Source organism: Callorhinchus milii, unplaced genomic scaffold (assembly GCF_018977255.1).
Source record: "Callorhinchus milii isolate IMCB2004 unplaced genomic scaffold, IMCB_Cmil_1.0 Scaffold5, whole genome shotgun sequence".
Lineage (NCBI taxonomy): Eukaryota > Metazoa > Chordata > Chondrichthyes > Chimaeriformes > Callorhinchidae > Callorhinchus > Callorhinchus milii.
Window position 1 is genome coordinate 51,352,259 of NW_024704746.1, and position 26,381 is coordinate 51,378,639.

The 26,381-nt window shown below is 39.2% G+C and overlaps 1 protein-coding gene across 2 annotated transcripts in view; it reads right to left on the reverse strand.

The window, feature by feature from the left end:
* Window positions 1–687: 687 nt before the first annotated feature.
* The window catches only part of LOC103181873 (sodium- and chloride-dependent GABA transporter 2), a 50,614-nt gene continuing 24,920 nt past the window's right edge, over window positions 688–26,381 (reverse strand). For both annotated transcript variants that reach the window (XM_007898632.2, XM_007898633.2), the window contains exons 4-15: window positions 25,899–26,039; window positions 25,466–25,553; window positions 23,913–24,045; window positions 23,133–23,267; window positions 20,234–20,337; window positions 17,653–17,777; window positions 9,751–9,863; window positions 8,367–8,504; window positions 7,788–7,890; window positions 7,264–7,364; window positions 5,481–5,651; window positions 688–3,701 (exon numbers count right to left, since the gene is read on the reverse strand). In XM_007898632.2, coding sequence (XP_007896823.1) covers window positions 3,540–3,701; window positions 5,481–5,651; window positions 7,264–7,364; window positions 7,788–7,890; window positions 8,367–8,504; window positions 9,751–9,863; window positions 17,653–17,777; window positions 20,234–20,337; window positions 23,133–23,267; window positions 23,913–24,045; window positions 25,466–25,553; window positions 25,899–26,039 — 1,514 coding nt within the window. In that variant the 3' untranslated portion in view covers window positions 688–3,539. The remainder of the gene's footprint in view (window positions 3,702–5,480; window positions 5,652–7,263; window positions 7,365–7,787; window positions 7,891–8,366; window positions 8,505–9,750; window positions 9,864–17,652; window positions 17,778–20,233; window positions 20,338–23,132; window positions 23,268–23,912; window positions 24,046–25,465; window positions 25,554–25,898; window positions 26,040–26,381) is intronic.

The window sequence follows — 26,381 nt, forward strand, 5'->3', positions numbered from 1 at the left end:
ATTAACCTATTTGTCAACCTATGGGAATAATCTTTCATTTTGCATCTTTTCAAAATCTTTCAGAATTTTTACTATTTTTCTAAGTTTCCCTCTTAATCTTCTATGATCCAGTGAAAACAGTCCCAATTTTTCAAAGCCATCCTCCTAACTATGCTCATCACTGGTATTAACCATGTGAAGCAACACCATACATACCCTTAATGGCTCTAATGTTCTTCCTATAATCAGGCGACCAATGAGAGCGACCAACTACACTCTCATCCAACTGATGCCTAACCAATTTAAATTAATTTAATATCGTTCAATGGACAAACAAAACCAACAATTCTATGCTTCTCCTTATATATTTGTCTTCCAACACTCCTATATCTAAAGATTTCTACCATGTGTCTCAATTTTGTTACGAATTCTAAATTATTAGAATCCTTGAGTATATTTATAATAATCCCTCCAAAACAAAACAATAATAACTTGGTCATTTTCAATCCATGACTGTTTGTGGGACACTGCCGTGAGCAATTGGCTGCCGCGTTTCACCCACAAATATACAGTCAATTCACACTTTGAGACGTCTAGAAGACGTGAAAAGCACTATCAAATGCGAGTATTATTATTATATGTTCATGCCAAATACACTTGTGTCCACGGACAACAAATCATTGAAATAAATGCTACACACTGCAAATGTTTGTTCAACCTGTTAGGTTCTCTTTATTGAAAAGAAACAATTGGAAACCGAAAGCAGGTCCAGATAGAGAAGACCAGCCTGTGTAAATACATGATAATGATAAATTACTGTCACAGTTATTCAGAGGAGTTCCTAAAGATGAAATGGAATGGATCTCTCTCAAGGAAATAATTTCCTAATTCTGTGTTCCCACAGTCTCTGCTTCTTCAGGGAAATCTTGAAGATTCAATGTTGCCACACCTGGTCCATCAATTCCTTATATTCTCCATGTTCTGATTTCACAGGTAACCCTCAATCAATGATACAACACTGCAGCATGCAATGATGTTTTGTCCACTTTACGGGAGTGTACTTCAGAGCCTATCCAATCTGTCCAAATATCTAAATGGCTGTTTCAATATGCCAAAGCGTACCTAGCATGTTTAAAATAATGACGAAGAAGAATATCCGGGTCCCCAGAATCCACCTCTGACTCTTAAAACTCTTAATGTGTTTAAGAAATTAAAGCACGTCGAGACACCACACTGCATGAGGTGCGCTATATAAATACAAGTAGTAGCTCTTATTGAATTTAATGAGTGTACGCCCTTAGAAAATTTAGCATTTAATTGAATGACTCTTTGTTGATGCTCACTTTTCAGTCACTGAACATTTAGGGAAAGCAAACCTTTTTGCAGTATCTGTAGGCAATTACATGGGGACAGTTGGGAATTCCTCCAATTTAAATTGCTTGTTGCCACTCCCTCACCTCACAGATCTTACAAAAGAGAAAGTGGTTCAATCTTTTGACTTCACTATCCAGAGACTTCAGTTATTGGTCTAAAAGGGATACCTGAATTCTAGTTGTTGCCACTTCTATTCCCTGCAGTGCCTTAGAAAGTTAAGAGCAAAAGCAATATTTAAAAATCGTGGCAATTTTTACTGATGCTTTGTGACCTTTAGACACAGTAATGCAGTTGCGAGATCTCCTGCCAAATGGATCTGTAAAGGCATCATTAAAAATTAGCATCCTCCTCAAGCACTGCTTCTTTGACTTGTCGTAGAAGGATGCTCTCACCGTGCAACCTGTCGATCCTCTCTCACATTATCAAGTCTTGTAAGTCAAAGATATCTGCACATCCTCTAGTTCAAATGTGGCATCTGCCCTTCCTCCAACATGTCACCTATCTGACACTGCTATCAACGTCAATGGCAATCCAATCATACAACTCCAAAAACCTCCAATAGGACTATACGTCCATCTCAGAGATTCTGCTAAGATGCACCTTCGATACAAAAGCCAGGATATAAACGATGCATTTGGTCAACACGAACAATGGAAATTTCCAAATTTGAAACATCATCCAAATAATAATCTCTTAATGAGCTCAATTTGTGTCTTATCACTACATTGTGTACAAATAGTCTTAATTAAAGTTGTAAAGAATTGGAATTTGATTTGCATTGACAATGTATTCCCTTAGCCATGTTCTCGGCTGCAGTTTTCATATTCTACCAGTTTCAGAAACGTTTCTAATCAGTGGACAATCTGCCCCAATTTATACAAAGTAAACCAAAGTAAAAAGTATACAAAGGCTGTATTATGGTCTGAGCATTCAAAATGTACTTCCGGAATTGTTTCAAAGCTCTTCTCTTTGCACACAGCCGGTGGCAGAAAATGCCGTGGTTTGTTCCCATGCTCCTGGATTGAATATTTTTGAATCTCATGTCCAACTCTGGGTCCACATTCAGGAGGGGTCAAACACCCCATGGCCTTGTTTAATTATCAGAGTGTTCACATTAGTGAATTTCTAAATAGATTACTTTTTAATCTTTTCCTCCAGCAATGACTCCTTCAGTTGTCCTTCAACGCTATTTATCAAAACAATTGAGTGATTTAAAGAAGCAGTCTCACTTCAAATGAATGATCACCAGTTTAAACTAAACTTTCAACTAAACTGAGAGGATACGTATCACTGTAGTGGAATCCAATAAGGGGTCCTCAGTTGCACTCTACATCCTTGGAGTACAGCGATGTTATGTGAATGTGAAGTGATGCAATTTTAAAAAATGCTCAAGTTAGAAGCTGTGCAGATGAGAGCAGAAGATGAAATACAAGGATGTTAGGTTACACCTTCAAGCATGTACCCTCTTGTTTAATGGGCTGCCATTTGCCTCAATTCTGCTTGTTGTGCTGATGTTATTTAAAGTCTAATTGATAATGGAGACAGTGATGTTCCCCAAGAAAATTAGTAATGGAGTCTGAAAAGGAATCTATAAGCCTGATTATATGTGGTTTTATCTCATTGGCAACGAAGGCCAACATCCAAAATTCAAACAGTAAGTCAAAATTTAGATGAAACAATTAAAACTTTCTTTCAGCCACTGAGTCACTCTAAAAAATTACACATGACAAGCTGTCGACACTGGCCGAATGCGTTCCTCTCTATTTCATCAGAAAATATTTTATCTCCTTCATAAAAGCTCCACTTCCTTTACTGTCCTTTTGCCATCATGACACGTCTGCACGGTCACAATTTGGTTTTCAGAAGGACCATTAGAAGTACGCAAAGTAATTTTGCACCTCCAGCCAGAATACCTCAATTACAGAGAAGAATTTGGCTGAGCTATCAGTTCAGAAGCAACGGCCAAGGACATAATCACTGAAAGCAGGAGATGCCAATACAAGCTTAAGATTTTACAAGTTTTTGATGAAACTGAATGCAAACATTTGGTGCATTGTATTACTGAGCACACATTCTGGACAGACTGCAACACTGCAGTACATAAGCTTCTGTAAGCCAAGTTCACCAGGTCATGGACACCACTTCCTGTGTTTCAGAATGAAACAGTTTTCTCTTTTCTCCAATTCTTACATAAAACTTTCCTTTTCTGTTGCACACCATTGTCTGTCCTTATTGTCTGCTGAAGGAATGTTGAAATCTAGCTGTGGCGCACAGTACATAAGTGGATCTTTCTTGGAGTTCTTAAACTGGACCAGGTCATCAGCAGGGAGGATGAGGTGGCGTATTCGCTGTGGAAGAAAGGTACATGATTGTTTAATAAATATAGCGCAGAAACAGGCCATTCGGCCCAACTGGTCTATGCCGATGTTTATGCTCCACATGAACTTCCTCCTGTCCTTCCTCAACTAAGCTGTCAAGCATAACCTTCTATTCCTTTCTCCCTCATGTACCTGTCTAGCTTCCCCTTAAATACATCTATGCTATTTGCCTCAACAACTGTGGTAGCATGTTCCACATTCCCACTACCCTCTGTGTGAAGGAATTTCTTCTAAGTTCCCTATCTGATCTATTTATGACTATTTTATATTGATGGCCCCTGGTTGTACCACGTCATTAAGGCATGTTAATAAAACTTATAGAAGGCACATCAACACATGACTAAAGATTGCATGTGCCAGAAACAAAGGAGCTGGTACTCCACAGAGTTGCTTATCATTCAAAAACTCTCATCACAACAAAGAAGGTATTTATCTATCTGGTAATCTATCTGGTTTCACCGTGATGTAAAATCAGGGCTCGCTCTGCCTCTTTGTCATCCTGGACCTCTCTGCTGCTTCTGAAACAGTGGATCATGTCATCCTCTTCAATCACCTCTCTTCCCTCATTCACCTAAGTGGGACTGCCCTCTTGTGGTTCAAGTCCGACTTGATCCACCACTAGCATTTTGTCTTTTCTAATGGTTTCTCCACACTCTGCAGAGCCGCCTGTGGTGTATTGAAACACTGCATTCTTGGCCCACCCCCTTCTTTTTCTCATTTACATACTCCCTCTTGGCAATATCATCCTTAGACATGGGGTCAACTGATCGCTTCAGTCCTGGGAGAGCTTAACTTTCTCCAGCTGAATATCAACAAGACAGAAGCTCTCATGCTTGTCTTCTCATATGTAATTCTTCCTACACTGTTACTGTTTCCTCTACAGTGACTTGAAGGTGTCACATGATGTAATGAGAATCTTTGTGCTGAATACAAAACAGGAAAAAAGGCAACACAATTTTGAATATTATTTAAAGCAGTTTTCTCTCAAGATTTCCTGACATGCTTTGGAGCGCACCGATCAGAGAGGAGACTTTCTCAACAGCAGAGATTTATAACTAAATTGCCCATGTTTTGTCAACTGTGCCTTCGCCATTGACATAGATAAACTTACTACCTATTCAATTCTCCAGAAAATTAGACTTTTCCATATTTTGTTAAAAATAAAACCAGCGAGAATGTGGAATGCTCTAGATTCTGAATTTAGTTTCCTGCTTAAAAATGGGGGAACAGATATTGAGAAGTAAGGGTATGAAGGGATATGCCAAAAGGGGAAGGGAGATGGAATGAGAAAAATAAACATGCTGCCACACTGAAATATAACGGCAGAGCAGGATTCATGGTCCAAATTATTAACATGTCAGAAGCTACATACATGGCTTTGTTTTCTGAAGTACAATACAATTTTACATTGATATAGCACCTTTCTTGTCAGGAGAACGTCCCAGGGAACCCTGACAGTCATGGATTGGCACCAGAGCCGAAGGTGGGTGGGGAGGGGAAAGAGGCCCGGTCAAAGAAGATCTTGTGACAGACCTTGAAAAGTACGGTAGGAACTCCGGGACAGTTGAAAGCCCAACAAAAACATGAAAGCACCTTGTTTTTCTGTAGAGTTCAGTATTTCAAGTATGCATTTAGAAATAACAAGTTCAATGGAATTCAGTCAAAGATTTTTAGATGGAATTAGCATTTGCTCATGGCACACTGACAAGACACAAAGGGTTAAGATTTTTTCTTCTATCAATTACTTACTTGTTTTAAAGAGCCTTTAGTTGTGCTGATCTTGTACACAACCCAGAGTGGAACGCACAGCATGGAGGAAAGTGCCAAGAACCAGCCAAACACATGCGCCCCCATCGGATATACATACGTATTATTGTATTTCACAGGTGTGTATTTAACCAATGAAAAAATAAAAGTAGCCTGAAAAAAAGAACAAATTCATCAATTGGGAAAACACGGATAGAAAATGAATTAAACCCTTAAAAATAATAAAAATCCTTGCATTTGAAAGAGTGCCTTATCACATAATCAAAACGTCCCAAATCACTTCACATGGTATATTGTGAAGTGGATTGACTTTGTATTTTGTGGCCAAAAAAAAATCTTTTGGGATGTTCAAAAGAAAAACTTCACATATCCATTACTTAGAGAGAAAATCACTTGTATATATATTGCCAAAATATATTGGCAAGGCCAGAAATTAGGCTTTGATCTTTCCAACCAGCTCCTCTGCCATTGTGGCCACAGGCAGCAAATAAAGTGAGAATCGCTACATCATCTCTATATTCCAGACTCCTCAAACTCAGAGGAGAGAGTGCTACCAGCCAGGCTGACACCATGGTATAACATGGAAGTTTGTGTTCAGCCCCAGTATTTCTTACAACATTGCACTCGATTTGCCACATTGATTCAACACAGGAACCGGCCATTTAGTCCATCAGGCTTTGCACTTCCAACTGGTGGAATCAATGCTCAGTCCACAGGGATATGTGCTCAAGCTGTTGAAAAGAGGAAAGTAAAACTGCTCCCATGCACGGCATACATTTGGGATGTCAAATGACCAACTCGTGACTCTCCTCCTTGGGGTACGGTAGCAAGGTTCTCTTGGGGATGAGCTGGTTTCAAAGTGACATATTTAGCAATGGAATTATTCCTGGAGTGAGGGAAACAGGGAGTGTTCCTGCAAGGAGTATGGGCTTATTCTCTTCCAAGCACAGGAAAATTTCCATGTGATGATTCTGAGTATATGGAACAAAGCCTGATTTGGGTACTTTCAAGCTTTGGTGATGGATATCAGCATGTCGCTGACTGAAATTAAAGGGCCAATGAAGCCAATAATGGTGTTTTTCTTGATATGACTCATCTAATTTTATCCCACTCTTCTTCTCACTCCCCTTACCTCAAACCTTATTAAATCTGCTACCACTATTCTCTGGGGGATGGGGAGAGTGAGATGTACGCAGGGTTCCTTTGGAACTGAGCTAGCTACAAGGTGGCATGTTTGGCAATGGAATGTCAGAATCGAGTCAATCCTTTGTAGTGGTCTTCAGTTCCAGAGCCAGGTAAGTCTGCAGTACTCCAAGGCAGGGCTGATAACAGACCAGCCAGCCTGGCTTGTTCACAGAATTTAGAAGAGCATAACAATCACTGGGGGCAGGGATTCTTCCCACTCAGCTCCCGTTAACCCTGAAAGCTAAGCTCTAATGGGTAAAGAGCTGGAATGAGATAAGCAGAGTGGATCCCTTCCGGTAGAGAGTGCGCATTGCATTCCAAACACAAGTACATTTCCTTGGGTCGGTAGCCTACAGACATGGATTTCTGAGTCTGGTCTAGATATTCCCATCTGCATACTGATGAGTGTCCACTGTTATTCCTGTCGTATAAATAAGTATGTCTCTTGTACAAGTGTAACAAGGTTTTCCCAAGTTTTGCATAGAAATTGCTGGAAATGGACATCTTTTTGTGTTGTGGTCATTTACCTGAATTGATTAAATTAACATGAATAATACACAAAAAAGCAAGGAATGCTTACAATGCAAACGCCTGGAGTGAAATAACTCCAACACCACTTCATGAAGGCTGGGGGCCTGTACCCGATCATGTCTTCAATATTGTCATAGAATCGATCAGCACCTGGACAGGAAAAAGTTGAAAAATTATTGATTTTTTTGCTACGAAATGAGCAATTTATCCCTATTGGCTGTTTTTTGGCATATTGGTACCACAGATGTAAAGTTGAGGTGCATAATCCTATGTATGCCATTAAATTAATTCAAATGCAAAATGCAGCCGGTCGGTGAGTGATCATGGGTCGATGGATCAGATATAATTTCCGTGATTCAAAGCAGACGGTAAATGGGGGCGTAACTGAGGGTAAAGGATTAATACGTGTCGTACAATGGAATCTAAGTGGTTTTGATAGGTAACTGACTGTGACTCAGGAATGTGCAACAAGTGCAGACTTGTTGGACTAAATGACAAATTTCTATTTGCTGGAACATTCTGTAATCATGATATGAATAATACTTCTATGAATTCTAAGATTATGTTACATACCATAAATCCAAGCAATGACCAAAGCTTCAAAAGTTGCCAGGAACAACATACATGTTCCACTGACTGCATAGTAGTCAAACAGCTGAAAGATGTACAATCCACCCTAAGAAAAGAGAAAAGGAAAGTCAAAAACTACATTTGCTCTGCCATAATCAGTACATTTAATTTTTGGGATCTGTGTCAGCAAAATAAGGTTGATGAATCTAGATTCATTATTGTAAGTTTCGCCAGAAGCCCTAACCCAATACAGATGGTGTGAATTACAGATCTTTGAATTCAAAGGTTCATGCTTTAACACATACAATTATTGTATTGTTAAGTTATATTAAAGCAGCAAGATTCAACGAAACCTATATTACCCGATTCCACGGGGAAGCACTGACCAACAACTAAGCAATCCCAACCCTCAGTACGTAAATAAACTCAGCAAATTATCTACCTTTATGCAGATAATGTAGAGTTTGAGATACAATGTAGAAGGCTGGAGTCCTAATATGGTTTGAATTCTGCCAGCTGATTAGTTTGTCTATGAGATTTATACAATTATATTTCCTCTCAAACATATCAATGGTCTCTTACCTCAGTCGTCATGATCAGACCAGCAAAGAAACACAAGATTGCAATGGCCAGAATAAGGAGCTCCCGGCAATACTTCTTTCTTAAAGTCTTAGGAAACATGTCGGTGATTGATGTTGCCAGACTCTCCATAGATACAAACTGATTTTAAAAAAAAAATTGTTAAATGAGTTCAATGTTAGAAAGCACAGATTTTATTATGTAAGAATGCCATTTATTAAGGGCAGATTTAATTGGACAGAAAATGAGCAGATACAACATTGAACCAGCAATGACATAAATTTAAATATGAAATAAAGAGGGTAAAAGTTCAGGAATTCTGACAGAAAGTTTTTAAAAAGTTTACTTGGCCCCTGCCCATCGCAGGTGGTAGAAACCAGCCAGGATTCCTGCCAGGATAGCCAAGCGTTATATTGGCAAAAGACTGACATATAGGTGTCATCATTTCTCCTGGTTGATGCTACAACCAGGAGAATGCAACCATCTCTTGAGGGATGCTTTGCAAGCGATGCAACCATCTCCTGAGGGATGCTTTGCAAGCGAAAGACCTAGGTTCGATTCCCAGCAGGGTGAAACCTTGGGCAAGTTTCCTTACTTCACACGCCTGATAATAATCCCTCAAAAAAAATAATAAATTGGTCATTTCAATCCACGACTGTTTGTGGGACACTGCTATGCGGAATTGGCTGCCGCATTTCGCCCATAAATATACAGTCAATTCACTTTACAGTCTATTCTGTGAAGCGCTTTGGGAATTCTAGAAGATGTGAAAAGCGCTATATCAACTGCAAGGATTATTATTATTATTTAATAGAAATATAACTGATTGATGATTTTTTGCCAGTTCAATTAACAGTAAATTTTTTTCAAAAAATTTAAACAAGCTGTTGATTGTGCGTAAGTACGGCAGCTGGGTCAGAGAGATAAGGTGCGGCTGTGTGGCTCTCCACGTGCACACAGGCTACTGATTACTGACTACCGAGCATCCCATGTGACCAATGGCCACTTGAGCAGGGTACAGGAGGGCAACTAGAGCAGTGAAATCGCATCCCAATAAGAGACCAGAAGCAGAGATGTACATGCCAGAAGGGTAAATTCTGAGAAAAGTAGCAAATAACTAATTTTTTTAAAATGGAAAAAGATTTTTTGAATGAGGAGATGTAATAACTTTCCCATGTATGTTCAAATAGATGATCTAACTGTTTTAAACATTAATTAATTAAAGTTTCAGATGTTTTAATGAAATTCCTGTTGATGTTATGTGCACAAATTAACTTATTGATGCGGAAGAAAGTTTGCATTAGAAACACATCATTAAAGTCACTGCACTTATCAGCAAGGGGAATTTCTCACCAAGAGGAACTTTCACAATTGTGCTGCATCGTACCTGACTGTCCAGACCCATAAGGATGATCATTAAGAAGAATAAACAGGCCCAGAGCTGGGGGTAAGGCATCATGTTCACTGCTCTGGGATATATGATGAACGCCAGACCAGGTCCTGGAAGAGGGAAGGAATGCAAAGTCACAAGAGTTCAAAAATGCTGAACAGAATCACATATACCTGAAATGGATCATTGGTTATCAGGAGGGGGGAATAACCATCTTCCTTTCACCAACCTGTCACAGTTGGTAAGGATACATGCCAAACCGGAACTGACCAACACTGGTCGGGTTGGCCTGTTGTTTCAAGTTAAATGGTGTTGTCCTATAAGAGAGGACACAGTGCCCCTTAGTGCAAGCACCCACCAATTTAGATATTGTACTGCAAGTGCTGCTGAAAGATGCAGCAGCTTAGAGTGACCCTCCCTGTGTTTTTCTCTCCTTGTGGGGAAGTGCCTGGCCTCCTCTCAGCACTTCCCCACGGCTGAATGGCTGAGATCAGTAACCAACTGTGTGGGAAAATTGTGAACGCAATCAGCGTGGTACCCTTGAGTATTTCTTATTGGTTTAAAAAATAAGTTACCTGACAGTTGGTAGGGTAGTGGGACATCCAATATCTCGTGGCCTGAAGGGAGTAAAATCCGTATCCTGGCAGTTGTAGTAGAATTTTGTCCATTTTCTTTTATTAAAAAAAGTTATTGAGTTCCTTGACAGCCAGATGGTGACACGCAGCCAGATGGTGACACTGTGGTAGCATCGCATCCATCTGATCCCTCGTAGTCTAGTGGGGAGGTGGCCTCATGGGAGTGATGCCTCCATCCAATCCACTGTATGCAAGTCAAAAATGCTGCCAGCCTTTCGCCACACTTCTTTGGGAAGGTCAAACTGCTGTATAACCTTATTAATACCATAAGAAATGTGGGCTTAACGTAGCATCATTTTGAACTTGCGTATTGGGTTTCAAGCTTCAGCTTTGGATTCAATATCCAACAACCCCAATCCCAAATCCAATCGGCATTATCCTCATCCCTTCCCATTCTGAGAATACAATCTGTTGAACATCTTGCTTCCAGAAAAAAAATTGACCTTGTCCTATTCCTTCATGTTTACCCAGATATTTCTAATCAAAGTTTTGCTCCTGATGGCAAAACGTTTGACTGATCATTTTCCACCTCAAGAATGATTCAATATGCTTCTTTAAATCTTTATGAAAATTGCTTTAAAACTTGTTTGAAGTGTAGGAATAAAAGTACAAATTTGTATCTCAACAGAAGATCCAAGAAGTGAAATAAAAGTGATGGCAACCTACAATAAGTAGGAAAGCCTCAACGGTGGTCATTGAAAATCACTCTCCGGCAGATTTTGTTGTGCACTTCCAACTCCAGCCAAAACTGAAAACAAAGTTCTGATGCCAAGTTGGCATGAGACAACATTCAGACAGAAAATCTAAAATAATAATAATCCTCCTCTTTTGATATAACGCTTTTCATGTCTTCTAGACATCTCAAAGCGCTTCACAGAATATACTGTAAAGTGAATTGACTATATTTGTGGGCAAAATGCAGCAGCCAAATGCACACAGCAGTGTCCCAAAAACAATTGTAGATTGAAATGATCAATTTATTATCTTTTTTTTCTTGAGGGATTATTATCAGGTTTGTGGAGTAAGGAAACTTACCCAAAGTTTTGCCCTGCCGGAGATTGAACCCAGGTCTCTCGCTAACCACTGAGCTATAGGATTCCACATAAACGGAGACCTTGCAAATGGAAAATGTTCCACTTACAAATAAAAATAAATTTTAAGTAGTGACATTGAAGAAAATTACATAAATTTGGTTTGATGGCATCAACTTAGTCCTTGTATAGTTGGGTATTCAATGTATGGCAATGTATTATAACTCCAATGTCATCATATTTATAATATAAAGGTATAAAAACAATAAGTGTCTGTTTCATGTTAAAATATTTTTAATAAAGAGACCAAAATATTTAACATGCGTTGTGTGCACAGAAAAGGCCACCTTTTTATTCAAGTAAAATGATTTGAAGATTCCCCCTCCCCCAAAAAACACAGTAGATTTATAGTAGATTTATGGAACAGATTCAAGAGTCCCAAGCTAAGTGTGTAATTAGCTCCATTGAAATACTATCTGTGCACTTTAACTATCAGGATAATATTGATGTCTTGCAGTTTATAGTCAAGGTGAAGTTTAGATAGTTTGTCTTACTGTTTCTGCCTTAAGTCAGTCACCTCATTCATTAGAATACATTGGGAATAGTTTATTAAACTGTAATTTGTAGATGATCTTTTCAATGCAGAAAACTCAATGGGCCAAATAGTCTTGTATGGTGTTTATCTGAGAGTGAAGATTCATCTGTGCATGCCAGAAGATATTGAGTGCAAATTTACAAATGGATGAATCACAGTAGCAAGTAGATATTATTGGCCCTGAGTATTTCGGAACATGCCAGGTATAGTGGTTAAAATGGAAGCAGTTTTACAAGATCAAGAGGTGCCAAGGAAACCCCGCCTCATTGATAAGATTTGTTAATATGCTTGGGAACAGCCAGATGCACAGGATCAGTTTGGAAACAATGTTCTTATCTAAATACTTAAAATAGCAGCTGAATTATTAAAAATGAAATCATCAAACCAACCTAAAAGCACAGCTAAACATCATCCTACTGACAATAATAATGTCAGAAATGGCTCACCGAGTTGCCAGAGAGACAAAAAGTAAGACAAAAAGTAAAATGTTAAGTAAAATGGGACAAGATAATCTTCTGGACAAACTTCAATTTAAGATGATGCAAGAGAAAGCAGCTAAACACATTCTGCTTGTGCATGCCTCTGTCTTTGATATGCATTTTCAATCCTGCAAGTGAACAAGCTATCATAGATCCAAAAGAACAGAAACTTTCAGCACAGGAGTCCATTGAGAAACAAGAAAACAAAGACATCCATCAATGGTTCATTTACTTAAAGCAGGAAAACACACGTCCAATCCCTAATTTCTACTCTCAGATAAACTTACTGGTGTGCTAAAAGAAATGCTGCCAGGGAGAGGAAAGTATTGGCCAGAATTCCTAAAAGAGGTTCATATGACGAAATGCCATTGGCCAAGAATACTCATTCTATCGTCTTCAAATCGTAGAATTCAGCGATTTCTTATGCAAGATGGGTATCCTAGCCTCAACCACCGGGATCACCCTTTCCAGTTGCTGATTATACACGGTGTGTGCAATCACCGAAAAACATTCTGCTGTCATTATAAACTTGTAACCCTAAAATTGTGTCCACTTGGCTGGCTGTCCTGACACATCTGATCACTGTACAGTCACAACTGCTGAAAGTGTGTAGGGGTGAAAACTGAATCGGGGTTGGCTGCGACAGCCCAAGTGATGTAGAAGCTTATAAAACTCATACTCCCAAGATCAAACATTTAGAACAGCCACTTTAGCTATCTAGTGAAAGATGATGCCTTCTCACAGCATAGAGCTATAAAAAGATTAGGGGTAAAGGAAAAAGATCAGATGGAAAAAATAATACAGCCAACTAATGTTTTCCGGCAATAAAAATGACCTACCCAACAGACCTAAAAATTGCTTGTCTTTCTTAATACTGTTGTACAATATATCAGCAAGTAAAATTTGCTTTTGCTATAGAACCTTTGCTTTGTTGCACTAATCTCTGCTTCTTACATTAGATGGGGTTTGTTTGTGCAATCTTAATAATGGTCGACCCAAATATCAGTATCTCACTTGATAAGGGCAACAGTAAGCACAAACCACACAACACACTGGTACAATTTTATTAGTTTGCTTTATGTATGTTGTGCATTTATTTCAGTGCATTTATAGAACTCACAGAAAGTTGAAACTTGAATTTACAGTTCCAGTTAAACAATAATTAGCAATAATTAAGATGGATTTAGTCATTGATAACAGAGAATGTTTAAGCATGTTCTTTCCTTTCATTCGTGAGAAGTATTAAGTATTTGCCAAAAAGGAATTTTTTTTTTTAAACTGTTTTGTTTAAAAGTTAGATATCAGTAGTAATTTATAGTGCAAAGATGTTTTCTTTAAGAGAACCAGCACGTTTCACCTTCACACTGAAAAAAGAGCTCAGAATGTATGAGTTCGTGCTTGGGTTTCAGCTAGCCTGGAAGCAATTGGTTTCACTGCAGAGGATCTTTTCTCCTATTTTACTTGTTCACTTGTTTACTCAGTTTCCCAAACAGCAAATTCTTTCAGGTTTAAAGAACCTAAATGACCCTTGCATTTCTGTTTATAGGGGACTATTTTATTTTACACTGGATTCGGCTCATTACTCTTCGGTTGAAGGTTAAACAACCCTTATAGTGAAGCATTTTCTCCAGCACAATTCATTAAAAACAAGCTTGGAGCTTTCCAGAGAAGGAAATTGTTATCCAGAGAACAAGTTAAAAAAGTTAAAAAACTTATTGTTCCTCCTTTCACTTGTTCCTGTGCCTTTAAAAGCACTGTACAATAAAGTGCTGAATTTTAAAATATTGAGGTTTCAAACCATGGTTATTATGGTCAAGCAATTCTAAGTGTTTTGGTTTTGTTCTTAATTGTTATTTGAATGTTATATGGAAATTGGAATTGGTACAACTGTGTGAAAATATTTTTAGCAAATGAATGGCCTTGATAATTTGCCACACGCTCAAATTCTAGGAATCTACAGAAACTGCAAGGCACCCCAGCAAAAAAAAGGGGAAAAAATAGCTTGATTCCACTGGAAACATGGTCTTATTGTAATGTGGATCAGCTGTTGTGATATAATAATAATAACTTGTAATTATATAGTGCCTTTCTCTTAAAATAAAATGTCTCAAAATAACTTACAAGTTATATTCGCAGGCCCCAGGAGAAAGCTACTGAAGGATGTATATTCTAATTAATATCATTTTTGCGTAAACATTTAAAAAAAACACAGCATCTTCACAAATTGTTTTGCACAATTCTTCATCATTGCACATTTTACAGAGAACTAAATAGATTTTAGCAATATTTAGCTTAACTCACAGTGAGACATGGCATCTGAGTCATACTCAGTTCAGTTCATTTTAAAAAAGGCAGTGAATGTATTTTGCCAAATAGTGCAGTTTTCTCAGGTCAAACAGACTATGAAAAACCCAATGAGAATCCACTGGTGGGAAGGAAAATTCAATCATTCCCAGATCAGATTTGTTTCTGAATATCATGTTTTGGATATAATCATACCAGGGATTTAAGTTTGAATTTGTTTGCCCCAGTCAAGGTTGAACTCTTTGTGACTCTTTCCAAGTTCAAGAAAATGTAGCCAATAAATGTAGCTCTAAATGCAAATTTCCAGGCACTTAACTGGAAACAAAGGTTCTTTGACGTGTTACAAAATATATGTCACTCGCAGCTATCTGACTATATAGTCTCAATTCGGGGGGGGGGGCAGGGGTGTTTACAAACTTGCTTTTACCAATTCAGCACCAGGAATGGGTTCTTAAAGAGATCCTCAATAAAAGTAAATGCTTAATGAGCTACTTCCAATCCTACATACTTTAATGTCTACAAGCTGGGGGTCCCTTCATTTTCACTCACTGAAGAAGTGGATTTCAAATGCCATTCACAGGAGGTGCATTATATTATTCACCATTTTTCAAAAGTCACTATGCAAACAGAGCTCACACTGAAACCTCTTGATGTTTAGATGACTTTGGAGCCTACATCTTCACAAATTCAGTCACAGTATTTCCACCAATGCTCACCAACAGAATAATAGTAATTTCATTGTTTTACTGCATAAAATCAGTGTTCTCGGGGTGATAAAAAAAAACATTGCCCAAACGAATGTAAGACTCAGAAAACTTACTGTAGGACCTGCCTATCAAAGGCCACGTTTGCTTGGCCATGTTGCGAGTCTGGCAGGAAATAAACCAGACCCAGCCAAAGTCTATCCCACGGCAACCTGTACAACCTTTGTATCTTAGTGATTTCAGGGCCTTCTATATATATATATGTGTATTCTGCTTGCTTGCCCATTTTCATCCTTTGTGTTAGAATTTCTCAAATGCCGATAAGTGATATTGGCATTTGGGAGTTTCTAGCACAAAGAATGAAAATAGGCAAGCTAGCATAATGGTCTCAATCACAAAACCATAAGATTGGAGAAGGACCAATTGCTCAGTTGGAGGAAATTTGATTGATTAAACAAGTTGCTCCAATAAACCTACTTTGGAATTTACTGTGTTCTGTTCCTTTGCTTGTTTAGGCACTGCTCAAGCTGACATTCAGCCAGAATCTAACTCTCCAGAGAGGAACTTACCCTACACCTTCAGACCATGTAGAGCCCCACGAATCACACAGGGTTGGTTCCACTCTAGATGGACTAATCAGTTTCACTGTGATAGACTAGACATAGGTTAACATAGCTTCCCTGTTGTCACTTGAGAACAGAAATAGGTTTAGTGACATTAACTGGAATTTCATTAATTTTGACAATTTTTCTGACACTCATAAATATGGAAAAAAACAGATTAACATTGTTAAATGTATTTAACAGTCGTGTTCCAAAACTGAATAACTTTTGATTAGTTCTAATGTTCTCTATTCATCCTGTTTGAATGCAAGTAATTGTATGTTGTGGATTGTACTGTAAACCACACGATAATCCTATTCTTTCACCAACTGCCCCTTAAGAACTCTCAGTGCAGAGGTCCAAAGAAAGACCTTTTTCAATGTGGGGAAAATATGTGATAAACTTTTCTGGTTTCCACTTTTAGAGAGCCAGAAAAATACTAAATGAGAGATGGGGATTTGTAATTTTTGCACAGGGAGCAGCTAGACTGGAATCTACCTGTGTCTGCAGGGAGGATTTTTTCTTTATTAGCACCCGTGTTACTTAGGTTTGCCCAACTGTTGGATGTTTTCAGGGTTGAAGAGAATTGTTCGTTTGTTGACTTGATTCTATCTAGTGAGGGCTATTTCAAACCTAGTTTGGCTGTATTATTCCCCTTGGGAAAGAAATTAAACAATCTCCAAAGTTAAGTTTCTCCTCTAAATTCTTCACATTATGTGGAAAATGTACAGTTGATATACATACAGTAAATGTTCATTTTCATAGGGGTTATACTCCTAACTTTTGTAACTATAGTAGTTTATAGCATGTAATTTTAAAGGGCACCATCCTCATGAAAAACATTGGGCAAACATTTATACGCTTACAAAATGTATTGATATAATTTAAAAGACACCAACTTCCATTTAATGCATCATGAAAAATAATTTTTTTTTTTTTTTTTTTAGTTCTTCTCTGGTTTGCCAAATGCTTTTTCAGGAAAACACTGCACCTTTAAATGAATTTCTATTTTCACTAATGTTTAGATATTACCACCATCATTCAGGACTTCAAACAGAAATGAATACACAGCAGGTCATTCCGCATCTTAAAGGAGAAGATGGGTTGCTATTTTGGGTCTGAATTAAACTGAAGTCACACCCAAAACATGTACCTATCCTTTTCCTTCTGAGGCCAAATGACCTGCTATACAAGCATACTGCATTTACTTTTTTCTTTTAATCTTTACCATCAGAAAAAGCTCATTCATAACACTAATGTTTAGGTCAAGATGATGATGGTTAAGAAACTTACAATTCAATCAGAAAATAAACGCTAGAAACAAATCCCAAATTTGTCTTTCCTACCCGTACTGGTCTGGTCGATATGAACCTTTGCAGTCTTGGAGCTGTGAGGAAGCTGAGTTATACATTTATTCAGCACTAAACAATTTGGCCACATGACATGACCAGTCAATTATTTAACAGGGGTGATCCAATCTCCACACTGTCACCCCTGCCGAAGTGAACTGCATAGAGTTTGAAATGAGAAAATAAAGAGTACTCCCTACCTGCCTCTGCTACTTCAGAGATGTGTACTTTCTCTTCATATGCCATGAAGCCCAGCACAGAAAAGATGGCAAATCCAGACAGGAAGCTTGTACCACTGTTCAAAGCACTCATTAAGAAGCAATCTCTGAGGGTAGAAGACAAATTAAAAGTCAGCCACAGGTATACAAACAGCTATTTTGTTGGATAAAGTTAACAATGTTCAAAACTGCTGGTTGTGGACACTTGTCAAAATAAATACTCATGAAAAAAACCGCCTGGGAATTGACTTGATTCAAATTCAATAGGGTTTACATTGCACTGTTGGCTAGCTGAAACAAAGTTGCTTTCAGACTTATAGTGGGGCTTTGCTCTGGAGTGGGGCCACCTTCATATGCGTACAGAAAAAGGAGGAAATACATGGCACAAGTTGCAGAACAACATTGAACCTTGTACAACATCAAAACATCTCAAGGGAAATCATTCTTGCAATTTTTTCTGCTTAGCTGAATGCATCGACTGGAGCTGCACCAATAATAAAAGATTTGCAAACAATTAACAATGCTACCTCACCCAAGTGGCCATTATTCATTATGGCAATGAGTTGGCAACAATAAAAAATTACACCAATGGCAGGCAATTTGTGAATGACATTGCAGTTGATTCATATCTTGCCTATATCTAATGTCCATACACACACATTCTAGCAAAGGGTGCGGTGCGTGCATCGTGATCCGGACTAGGAATCCTGATTAGCCCAAACTGCTGCCCTAGCTCTCTGGCCAGGACCAAGATTGGAAATTGAACAGCATAATGAATGCTGACTTGACTAAGCCTCAAAGGTAGGCATTCCTATACTAAATTTGATTGTATAGATTTAATATTAAATCAAAAAAGTGCCTGATATTTGAGAATTTGAAATAATCAATCGTGTTTATTTCAGCTTATGGTTTGTTTGCACAAAACTTTATAAAATAGCCAATGAAGGTAGTCTGAATTTCCTTGAACCTGCCAAAGCTTGCGGCCATGGACACTTGTCCAAATAAATACTCATGAAAGAAACTGCTGTTGGATACCTTTTATGAAGATAAGGACCAATTAACTAGGACCAATGAAAGGGGATCAGGAGGTAGAAAAAGCAGGAAGCAAGGAGAACTAACTGGAGTTTTTTTTCTGTTTGTTTATTGGTTGGATTGTTTGATTTGTAACTTGAAACTGAGAATAAAAGAGATAAAAGAGTTTGAGGAATGGAAAACAAATAGAGAAAACGAGGTCTGATATCAGACTGGGGACAGAAGGGGACTGGAGACTTGGAGATGAAGAAGTCGGAAAACCCCAGACCACAAGAAAAAGTGGGGGTTTTCTGCCAGCTCCCCCAACATCATTCTTGGGACTAAAAATTGGTGATCCGGGGACCACAGAAACAGAAGGAAACTGTGAACTTTAGGTCGAGAGTCCTGCCAGCTCCTCCAAAGGTGTTGGGAATTGATTCGAGCAGGAGACCAGAATCACATCCAGACCAGTCATTCTAGGAGGGGATTTCATTTGTATATTGGAGAGAGATGGGAGATCTATCAGATAAGATGGGAAAATGGATGTCACATCCAAGCTGCTCCAAAGAGTGGTGATGTGGTGCACCATCAGCGTGACATTTTCAAGGCCCTTGTGGATGGTGCACCAAAGCAATTTACCTTTTCCAGGCCAAACGGGTCGTTTTTTTAGCACATAGATTTCCTGTGCGTTTTGCGAGGTCTCGAGGTTAGGAAGGGAAAGGGGACGTGAAAATTGAATGAGGGATATGCTGAAGCTGAGTCCACAGAGGCTAAGGACAGATGGGGCCTGACCCTGACCAGAACAGCTCCAAGATGCCACCTCTCCGCACGGCAGGGTAGCTATGCACAGGGAAGGTTTTGTAGAGGGCACTCGACCTGTTACCAGAGTGTGTCCCAAGATGTGACGTGTGTGGGAGGGTTGGAAAAAGTCTCCCCCCACAAAGTGGGGAGTAGCGGAGTGGGAATTTTGGCCTGCCATCCGTAAGGGAAGGAAGGCAGAGTTGGGAATAGCCCAAAAGCGTAACTGCTCCATGTAAATAATAGAGAATAGAGAAGCAGAATAGAGAAGCGAGGAGGCCCTGGTCCCTCCGCTCAAGGAGAGTGGGAGACAGTGGTGGCCGACACAAGATAACAGGCACTTCTTTGAAAGTATTGAATTTGAAGTGGATGTATTTTTTTTCTGTTACAGGTGAGTTTTCCTTCCATGAAGCAAATGGAATGTGTTGTTTATAGACTTGCTTGAGGAACAAAAGGACGGAGCCATTTGCAATTTGTCACAGTTTTGAAATGTGTGTTTTGTTGCGAATTTGTTCTGTGACGGGTGTGTTTTAATATTAAATTTGAATTGAATTTTTTTTATATATACCAAATATATATTTGTTTTTAAAAAAAGCTGAAAATAAGAGTTTTCTACACATTGGGTGTTGAGAACATAATAACTGCCTGGGAATCGAAAGGAACGTTTGTACAAGGTGAAAAAAACTCCTCCAGAAAACTCCTCCAGAGCATATGCAGTTGAAGCTGCAAGACAGATATTTAAGCAGCACACTACCTGTAAGTATTGTTATTGAAATTGTTGTAGCTTCCCAGGGCTGTGAGGCATCCAATACAGAGAGCATAAGAAAAGAAGATCTGGGTTCCAGCTTCCATCCACACCTAATGGAGACGAAAAACAAATCAAGATGTTCAGCAATGGATGAGATTGGGTTCTATCACCAATTGTTAACAGGAGTTATCATTTTTGCCATCTGTTTAAAATTGGATATCTGATTCGTTATGACCCATGACATTTGATAACATGCAATTGACCCCATGACATCTTACAGCAGTTGTGATCATTTTATGTTTGCTACACATGGACTGCTATGAGTCGTGTAATAAACATGCATCATAATTCAAGAGGTAGTTACTCCATTTGAAATTATATATGCCATTTCCTGAATCACAAACAACCATAAAGTGAATGATCAATTTATATGGGAGACTGTTGGCCAGGACACCAGGACCGCCATGGGATTTTTAACAGTCAGACAGGACCTCAGTTTAATGTCTCATCTGAAGGATAGCACCTCCAAAAGTTCAGCACATCCCCAGCACTGTATTAGAGCGTCAGCCTAGTTCCAAGTCCTTAGGTGGGATCTGAACCCACTATCTCCTAATTCGGAGGCAAAAGTGCTTCTGACTCAACAACAACAAAATTACATTTGTATTTCGCCTTTCACGGCGCGAGGACCTCCCAAGGCGCTGGACAATCAAGTATTTCGGACCCAAGCTAGGGGTCGGGATCAGGGAGGGTGGAGGGCAAGAGGGGGGAAGCAGGACGATCAAAGGCATGGTCGAAGAGGAGGATCTTCAGACAGGTCTTGAAGGAGACAATGGAGGGGGATGGGACTGCGGGATGGAGTTCCAGAGGGTGGGGGCAGAGTAGCTGAAGCCCTGCTCGCCAATAGTGGGGTGTACGAGGTAGGGGCATGAAGCAGGCCGGAGCCCGCTGAGTGGAGGAAGCAGGCAAGTTGGTAGGGGCTTAAGAGGTCGCAGAGGTAGGAGAACAAGACCATGGAGGGCTTTGAAGGTGAGGACCAGGATCTTGAACTGTACCCTCTGTATGATGGGATGCCAGTGGAGTCGGGCGAGGATGGGGGTGATAGGGTCACAGAGCCTGGTGCGAGAGAGGACATGGACTACAGAGTTCTGGATGATCTGCAGCCTATGGTGGGTGGAGTTGGGGAAGCCGACAAGCAGAGAGTTTGCATAGTCAAGCCTGGATGTTATGAATGCGTGTATGAGAGTCTCGGAGGCCTCCGGTGTGAAACAGTGCAGGAGCCAGGCGATGAGGTGGTGTGTGCATCCTTGGATGGTGATTCTGTCAATGCCTGAGGTGTGGAGGCACTAACGTGAGCCAATCAGGATGGCCTTGACCTTCTGCCACTCTGCCCCCACTCCCTGGAACTCCATCCTGCAGTCCTTCCGCCTCACCTCCTCCCTTGCCTCCTTCCAGACCCAGCTCAAGACCCTCCTTTTCAACTGTGCTTTTGATCACCCTCCTTCACCCCCTGCCCTCCACCTGTCCCAATGCCAACCCCCAGCTCAGATCCGAATATATTTTTTAAAATGTCTTTTAAATTAAAAATATACAAAATATAACATGTGTATATGGTGTATTAACTCTTTACCCTCATACCCACCTCACCTCAGGCCAAAAAAACTATAACGGTCAAATTTGATCGTATTAAAAGAAAATAATCTAGCACCTTGGGACGTCATCCCGACATGAAAGGCGCTATACAAATGTAAGTTTGTTGCTGGTGTTCAACTGTAGAAAGTTAGCTCTCATCCAGGATTTGATGTCTGACAGACATTCTGTCAGGATAGCAGTGGTCCTAGAGTCGAGGGTGGAGGAAGAGGGATAGAGTTTGAATACATGTGGAAGTTGACCCCATGTCTGCGGATGATGTCACCAAGAGGGAACACGTAGATATTGAAGTGGAGCGAACCAAGGACAGAGCCCTGAGGAACGCCACATAAGATGGTGCGGGGATGGAGAAGGAACTGTTTGTGGTGATGAAGTGGACACACAGCCAGGCTGACACACAGTATTGTTGGAGGGGAGTTGTGGGGGAGGGAAAGGAGGGCCCATCAAAATAAATCAAAAATAAAGTGGTGAAGCGACATTGGCAATGACCTGAAAAACAGACATTTTTCTTCTAGCACGAAACCGGTTCGTGAGCAGAAAACAATTGTGTCAGTTGATTACATATGCAATCAAACCCAATTTTGGCATCAGGATTTTAAATTCTGCATTATAATGGGACTCCAATGTATACACATTTCAAATTAGTTCTATTTGTCTTCAGGATGATTTGAGAAAAGATTTTTTTCTTGGTGGTGGCAATGCTCTCAAGCATTTCATGCTGATCTTTGCCAGTTCCTCAATACTCCAGAGCACCAACGATAAACGATCATTCAACCTTGCTTGTCAGCAGGACTTGGAAGATGCAAACAGTCACTGGAAGCAGGACTTCTTGCCACTCAACCGCTGCAAGCATCCAGTGGTCCTTGCTGAACAAGCATCAAGAAGTTTGTCAGACTGTACACTATAGCATTTTAACAGATCGAGCTCCAGTAGTTCCACAATACACACTCTGGAGTCCCCAAGACTTTGTCTTGCCAACCTGTACCAAATTTTACTCTCCAGAATTAGGTCTGTAGGGTCTGTTCCTCCCAGGAGAAAGTACACTTTCTATTCCAGATAGGAAAATTTCCATGTGTAGGTGGTAATCATACGTGGAACTCTCAGCCTTGTTTTGAAATTCTTAGTGATCGGTATCTTGACACATGGTAATTGATATCTGCATATATAAAAACTGTAAATTTTGGGGCTAGATTCAAATCAAGGTCCCCAAATTGAAGGGACAATCTTGCCTTTTCAATGATAAATTTTAATCAGTTACCTGAGGATCAGCTAGCTTGGACATATCAGGGTAAAGGTAATATTTGATTCCCTCAACAGCACCAGGGAGTGTCAAGCCTCTGATCAGAAGGATGGTCAACATCACGTACGGGAAGGTAGCAGTAAAATAGACAACCTGCAAAACAAAAAATGAACAGCTTAAAAGATATTCTGTCTAATTATGGATGAGTTGAGTAATACATCTCATCACAATGACAAATTAAATTTCACAAGGTTACCAGGGAAGTGCAATAAATAAGGCTTGTCAAACACATCCTTCCAAATATCCACTGTATTATCTTTCCTTTGTAGTATTAAGTTGGATCTCTTCTCCGGGGGTAATAATCCCTTCTTAAAAAAAAAATAATTTGGTCACTTAATCCATGACTGTTTGTGGGACAATGTTGTGCGCAATTGGCTGCCGCGTTTCACCCACAAAGTACAGTCAATTCACTTTACAGTATATTCTGTGAAGTGCTTTCAGACGGGTCGAAGACGTGATAAGGCGCTATATCAAATGCAAGTATTATTAAATGCATCAGGCATCCTGGCTTCAACCACCCTCACTGATATTCCATTCTAAATGTCATTTTAATTCCAAATTATCATTTGTATGAAGAAAATATTTCCTGGTGTCTATTCTAAACATGTCCTTCTTAATCTAAACCTGTGCCCTCTGGATTTAATATTCGCAACTTGAGTTATGAATGTTACCAATAGACTGAATGTTTATTTGTAACAGCAAGTTATAACCCACACACATTCCACTTTCTATTCTCACCTTGCCAGTCCCCTTTACTCCCTTCCAGATGCAGAAATAGCAGACAGTCCAGGACAGAAGGAGACAAAGGGCCAGCTCCCACTTGATGGTTCCTAAATGTTCAATCCCATCTGATAAGTTCAAGACGCGTTTCCTGTAAAGAAAAAAAATTAAAATGTGCACCTATATATTGTTTTCAAAGCAATATATCCACGTTCAAATTGAATATTCATCTGATCTTGAATTTTTTAAAAAAAAACGAAGCAAACTACCCAATATTCTATAATGGACCACAGCAAGTTCAACAACATCTGAGTGAATGACAAATTACATTTCAAATGTTTCGCAGACCTAGTGTAAAATATTTAAACTAAGTAAGGAGAGGGGGAAAACAGTGGAATCAGATAAGGTTATAAAAGCCTTGCAAAAAGAATTTGATAGGGAATGTACATGAGCTAATAAGAGGCAAATGAAGGGTTCCAGCCTAGCTCAGTTGGAAGCATGCAAGCCTCTGAATCAGTAGGTTGGGAATTCAAACCCCACATCAGAACTTGGAACTCATATAGCCTAAGCTGACAATCCAGTTCAGTGCTCAGGGTTTACTACATTGTTGGGAGGTGCCATCCTTCGGATGAGATATTAAACCAAGGCTCCATCTGACAGTTCAGGTGGACATTAAAGATCCTATGGCACTATTTAAAAAGAGAAGGGAGTGCCTTAAGAACAACCCCCCAAATAAAATTGGTCAATCAATTAATGGCTGTTTGTGGGTGCAACTTGGCTGCTGCTTTTGCTTACAAAAATACACAGCCACTAGACTTTACAGTAAATCCTTGGAAGCACTTTAGCACATCCTCCTGATGTAAAAGGTGCTATATCAAATGCAAGTTTTATTATTATTAAACATAATAGACAAATCCAAGATTCAGTAGGAAGCTAGAATAGGGAACACCAATTTTTCACATCTCCCTGCCATTTTAGTTTAAATCCTCTGCTGCAGCCTGAATTATTTTAGTACCTTGGAATACTTTGAAACCTATAGGAAATTAGAATAGGAAACACAAGTATTGGATGGGATAGAACTTGTCAAGGGGGAAGCTGAAAGAGATCAAGGAGTGTTAGTTGACTTATCGCTTTATATGTTAAAACAGTGTGAGGCAGCGATAAACAAGGCAAACAAGATTGGACATCACTCCATTCCAAACATGAAAACCTTCAGTCTAGTTTGGATACTTTTAAATGTGGTGACGGGTATTCGCACGTGTCAGCCACTCGGTTGACAAAAAAAAAACTAAATTTACAGGAAACCTAAAAGGGAACTGACAAAAGTCAAGAAGAGGAAGAAGACCAAGACAACATTGCTGCATTTTGGGAGGCAAAATTTTAGTGTCTTCCCTGATAATTTCCAGTAAGTAATCATTTAATATGTTCGCCATCTCCTGTTCATTCTCTTTTTCATCTTTGAATTCCTTAGGGTTTTAATATTTTCCCTTACTGTTTTAATATTGAAACAATTTTTTGGTCTACCCTATTTCAGCAAACTCCCATCTTATATAATTTATACTTCAACTTACTCCCAAAACTCAACAACCGGTGAGGTGATATTTATTGCACTTGTCAAGTTGCTGACTGAAGAGTTCTTTGTGAATGCCACACAGGTATCTATAAGATTAAAAAAAAGTTAGTTAGACAATACATAAACAATCTTAGGGTGTAAATTGTGATCTTTCTTAAGAGGATTCCCCATAAAAGAATCTGGACACACAAATTTAGACTTCACTACATCAATATTTTTTTCAGTGGTATACCATTGTACCGAAAATGCGAGCAGTCCCAAAGGATGTTTATCTTTTGTTTTAACAGTTGCAGTGTAGAACCATATACTAATCTAACTTGATAGCTGTATTGCAAACAGAGCACAAGCTGTCTGAATTCTGACACTCGGAAATTGCACTTAAAATTATAAAAAGGTATAAAACATGACATTGTTGTATGCTTCATGTTTACCTGAGTTCCACTCGTGTTTGCAGTTGGCCCATGGCAGCTCAGCAGAAAAACAACTGAAGAGGTAGAAGAAGGCCCAGGCTAGAATGAGGATGTAATACACAATCTGGTACAAAACTATTACTTGTGAGCCATATCCAATACCTACCAAAGGGAAAAGAAAGTAACCTTCAGCATTTGGCAAATAAATGTTTGAAACAAGAAAAACAATACATCAAAACACAAACATGAATATATTAAACTGCAGATTGAAATTTGGTGAAAAATACATTTAAAAGTCCAAGATAGAGATTGGAAAAATTGGACCTGAAAATTCATAAAATAATTGCTGGAGAGAAAATACTCTAGATGTATTCTACTTATATAGCATGTTAGCTAGCGTACGGAATTTGTCAAATTCTTAAAGAATCCTAAATTTTGAAGCTGTTTTTGTAAATTCTCCCCAGCATTTGCTGCAACAGCTTCTCATATCTTAAAAGAGGTGAG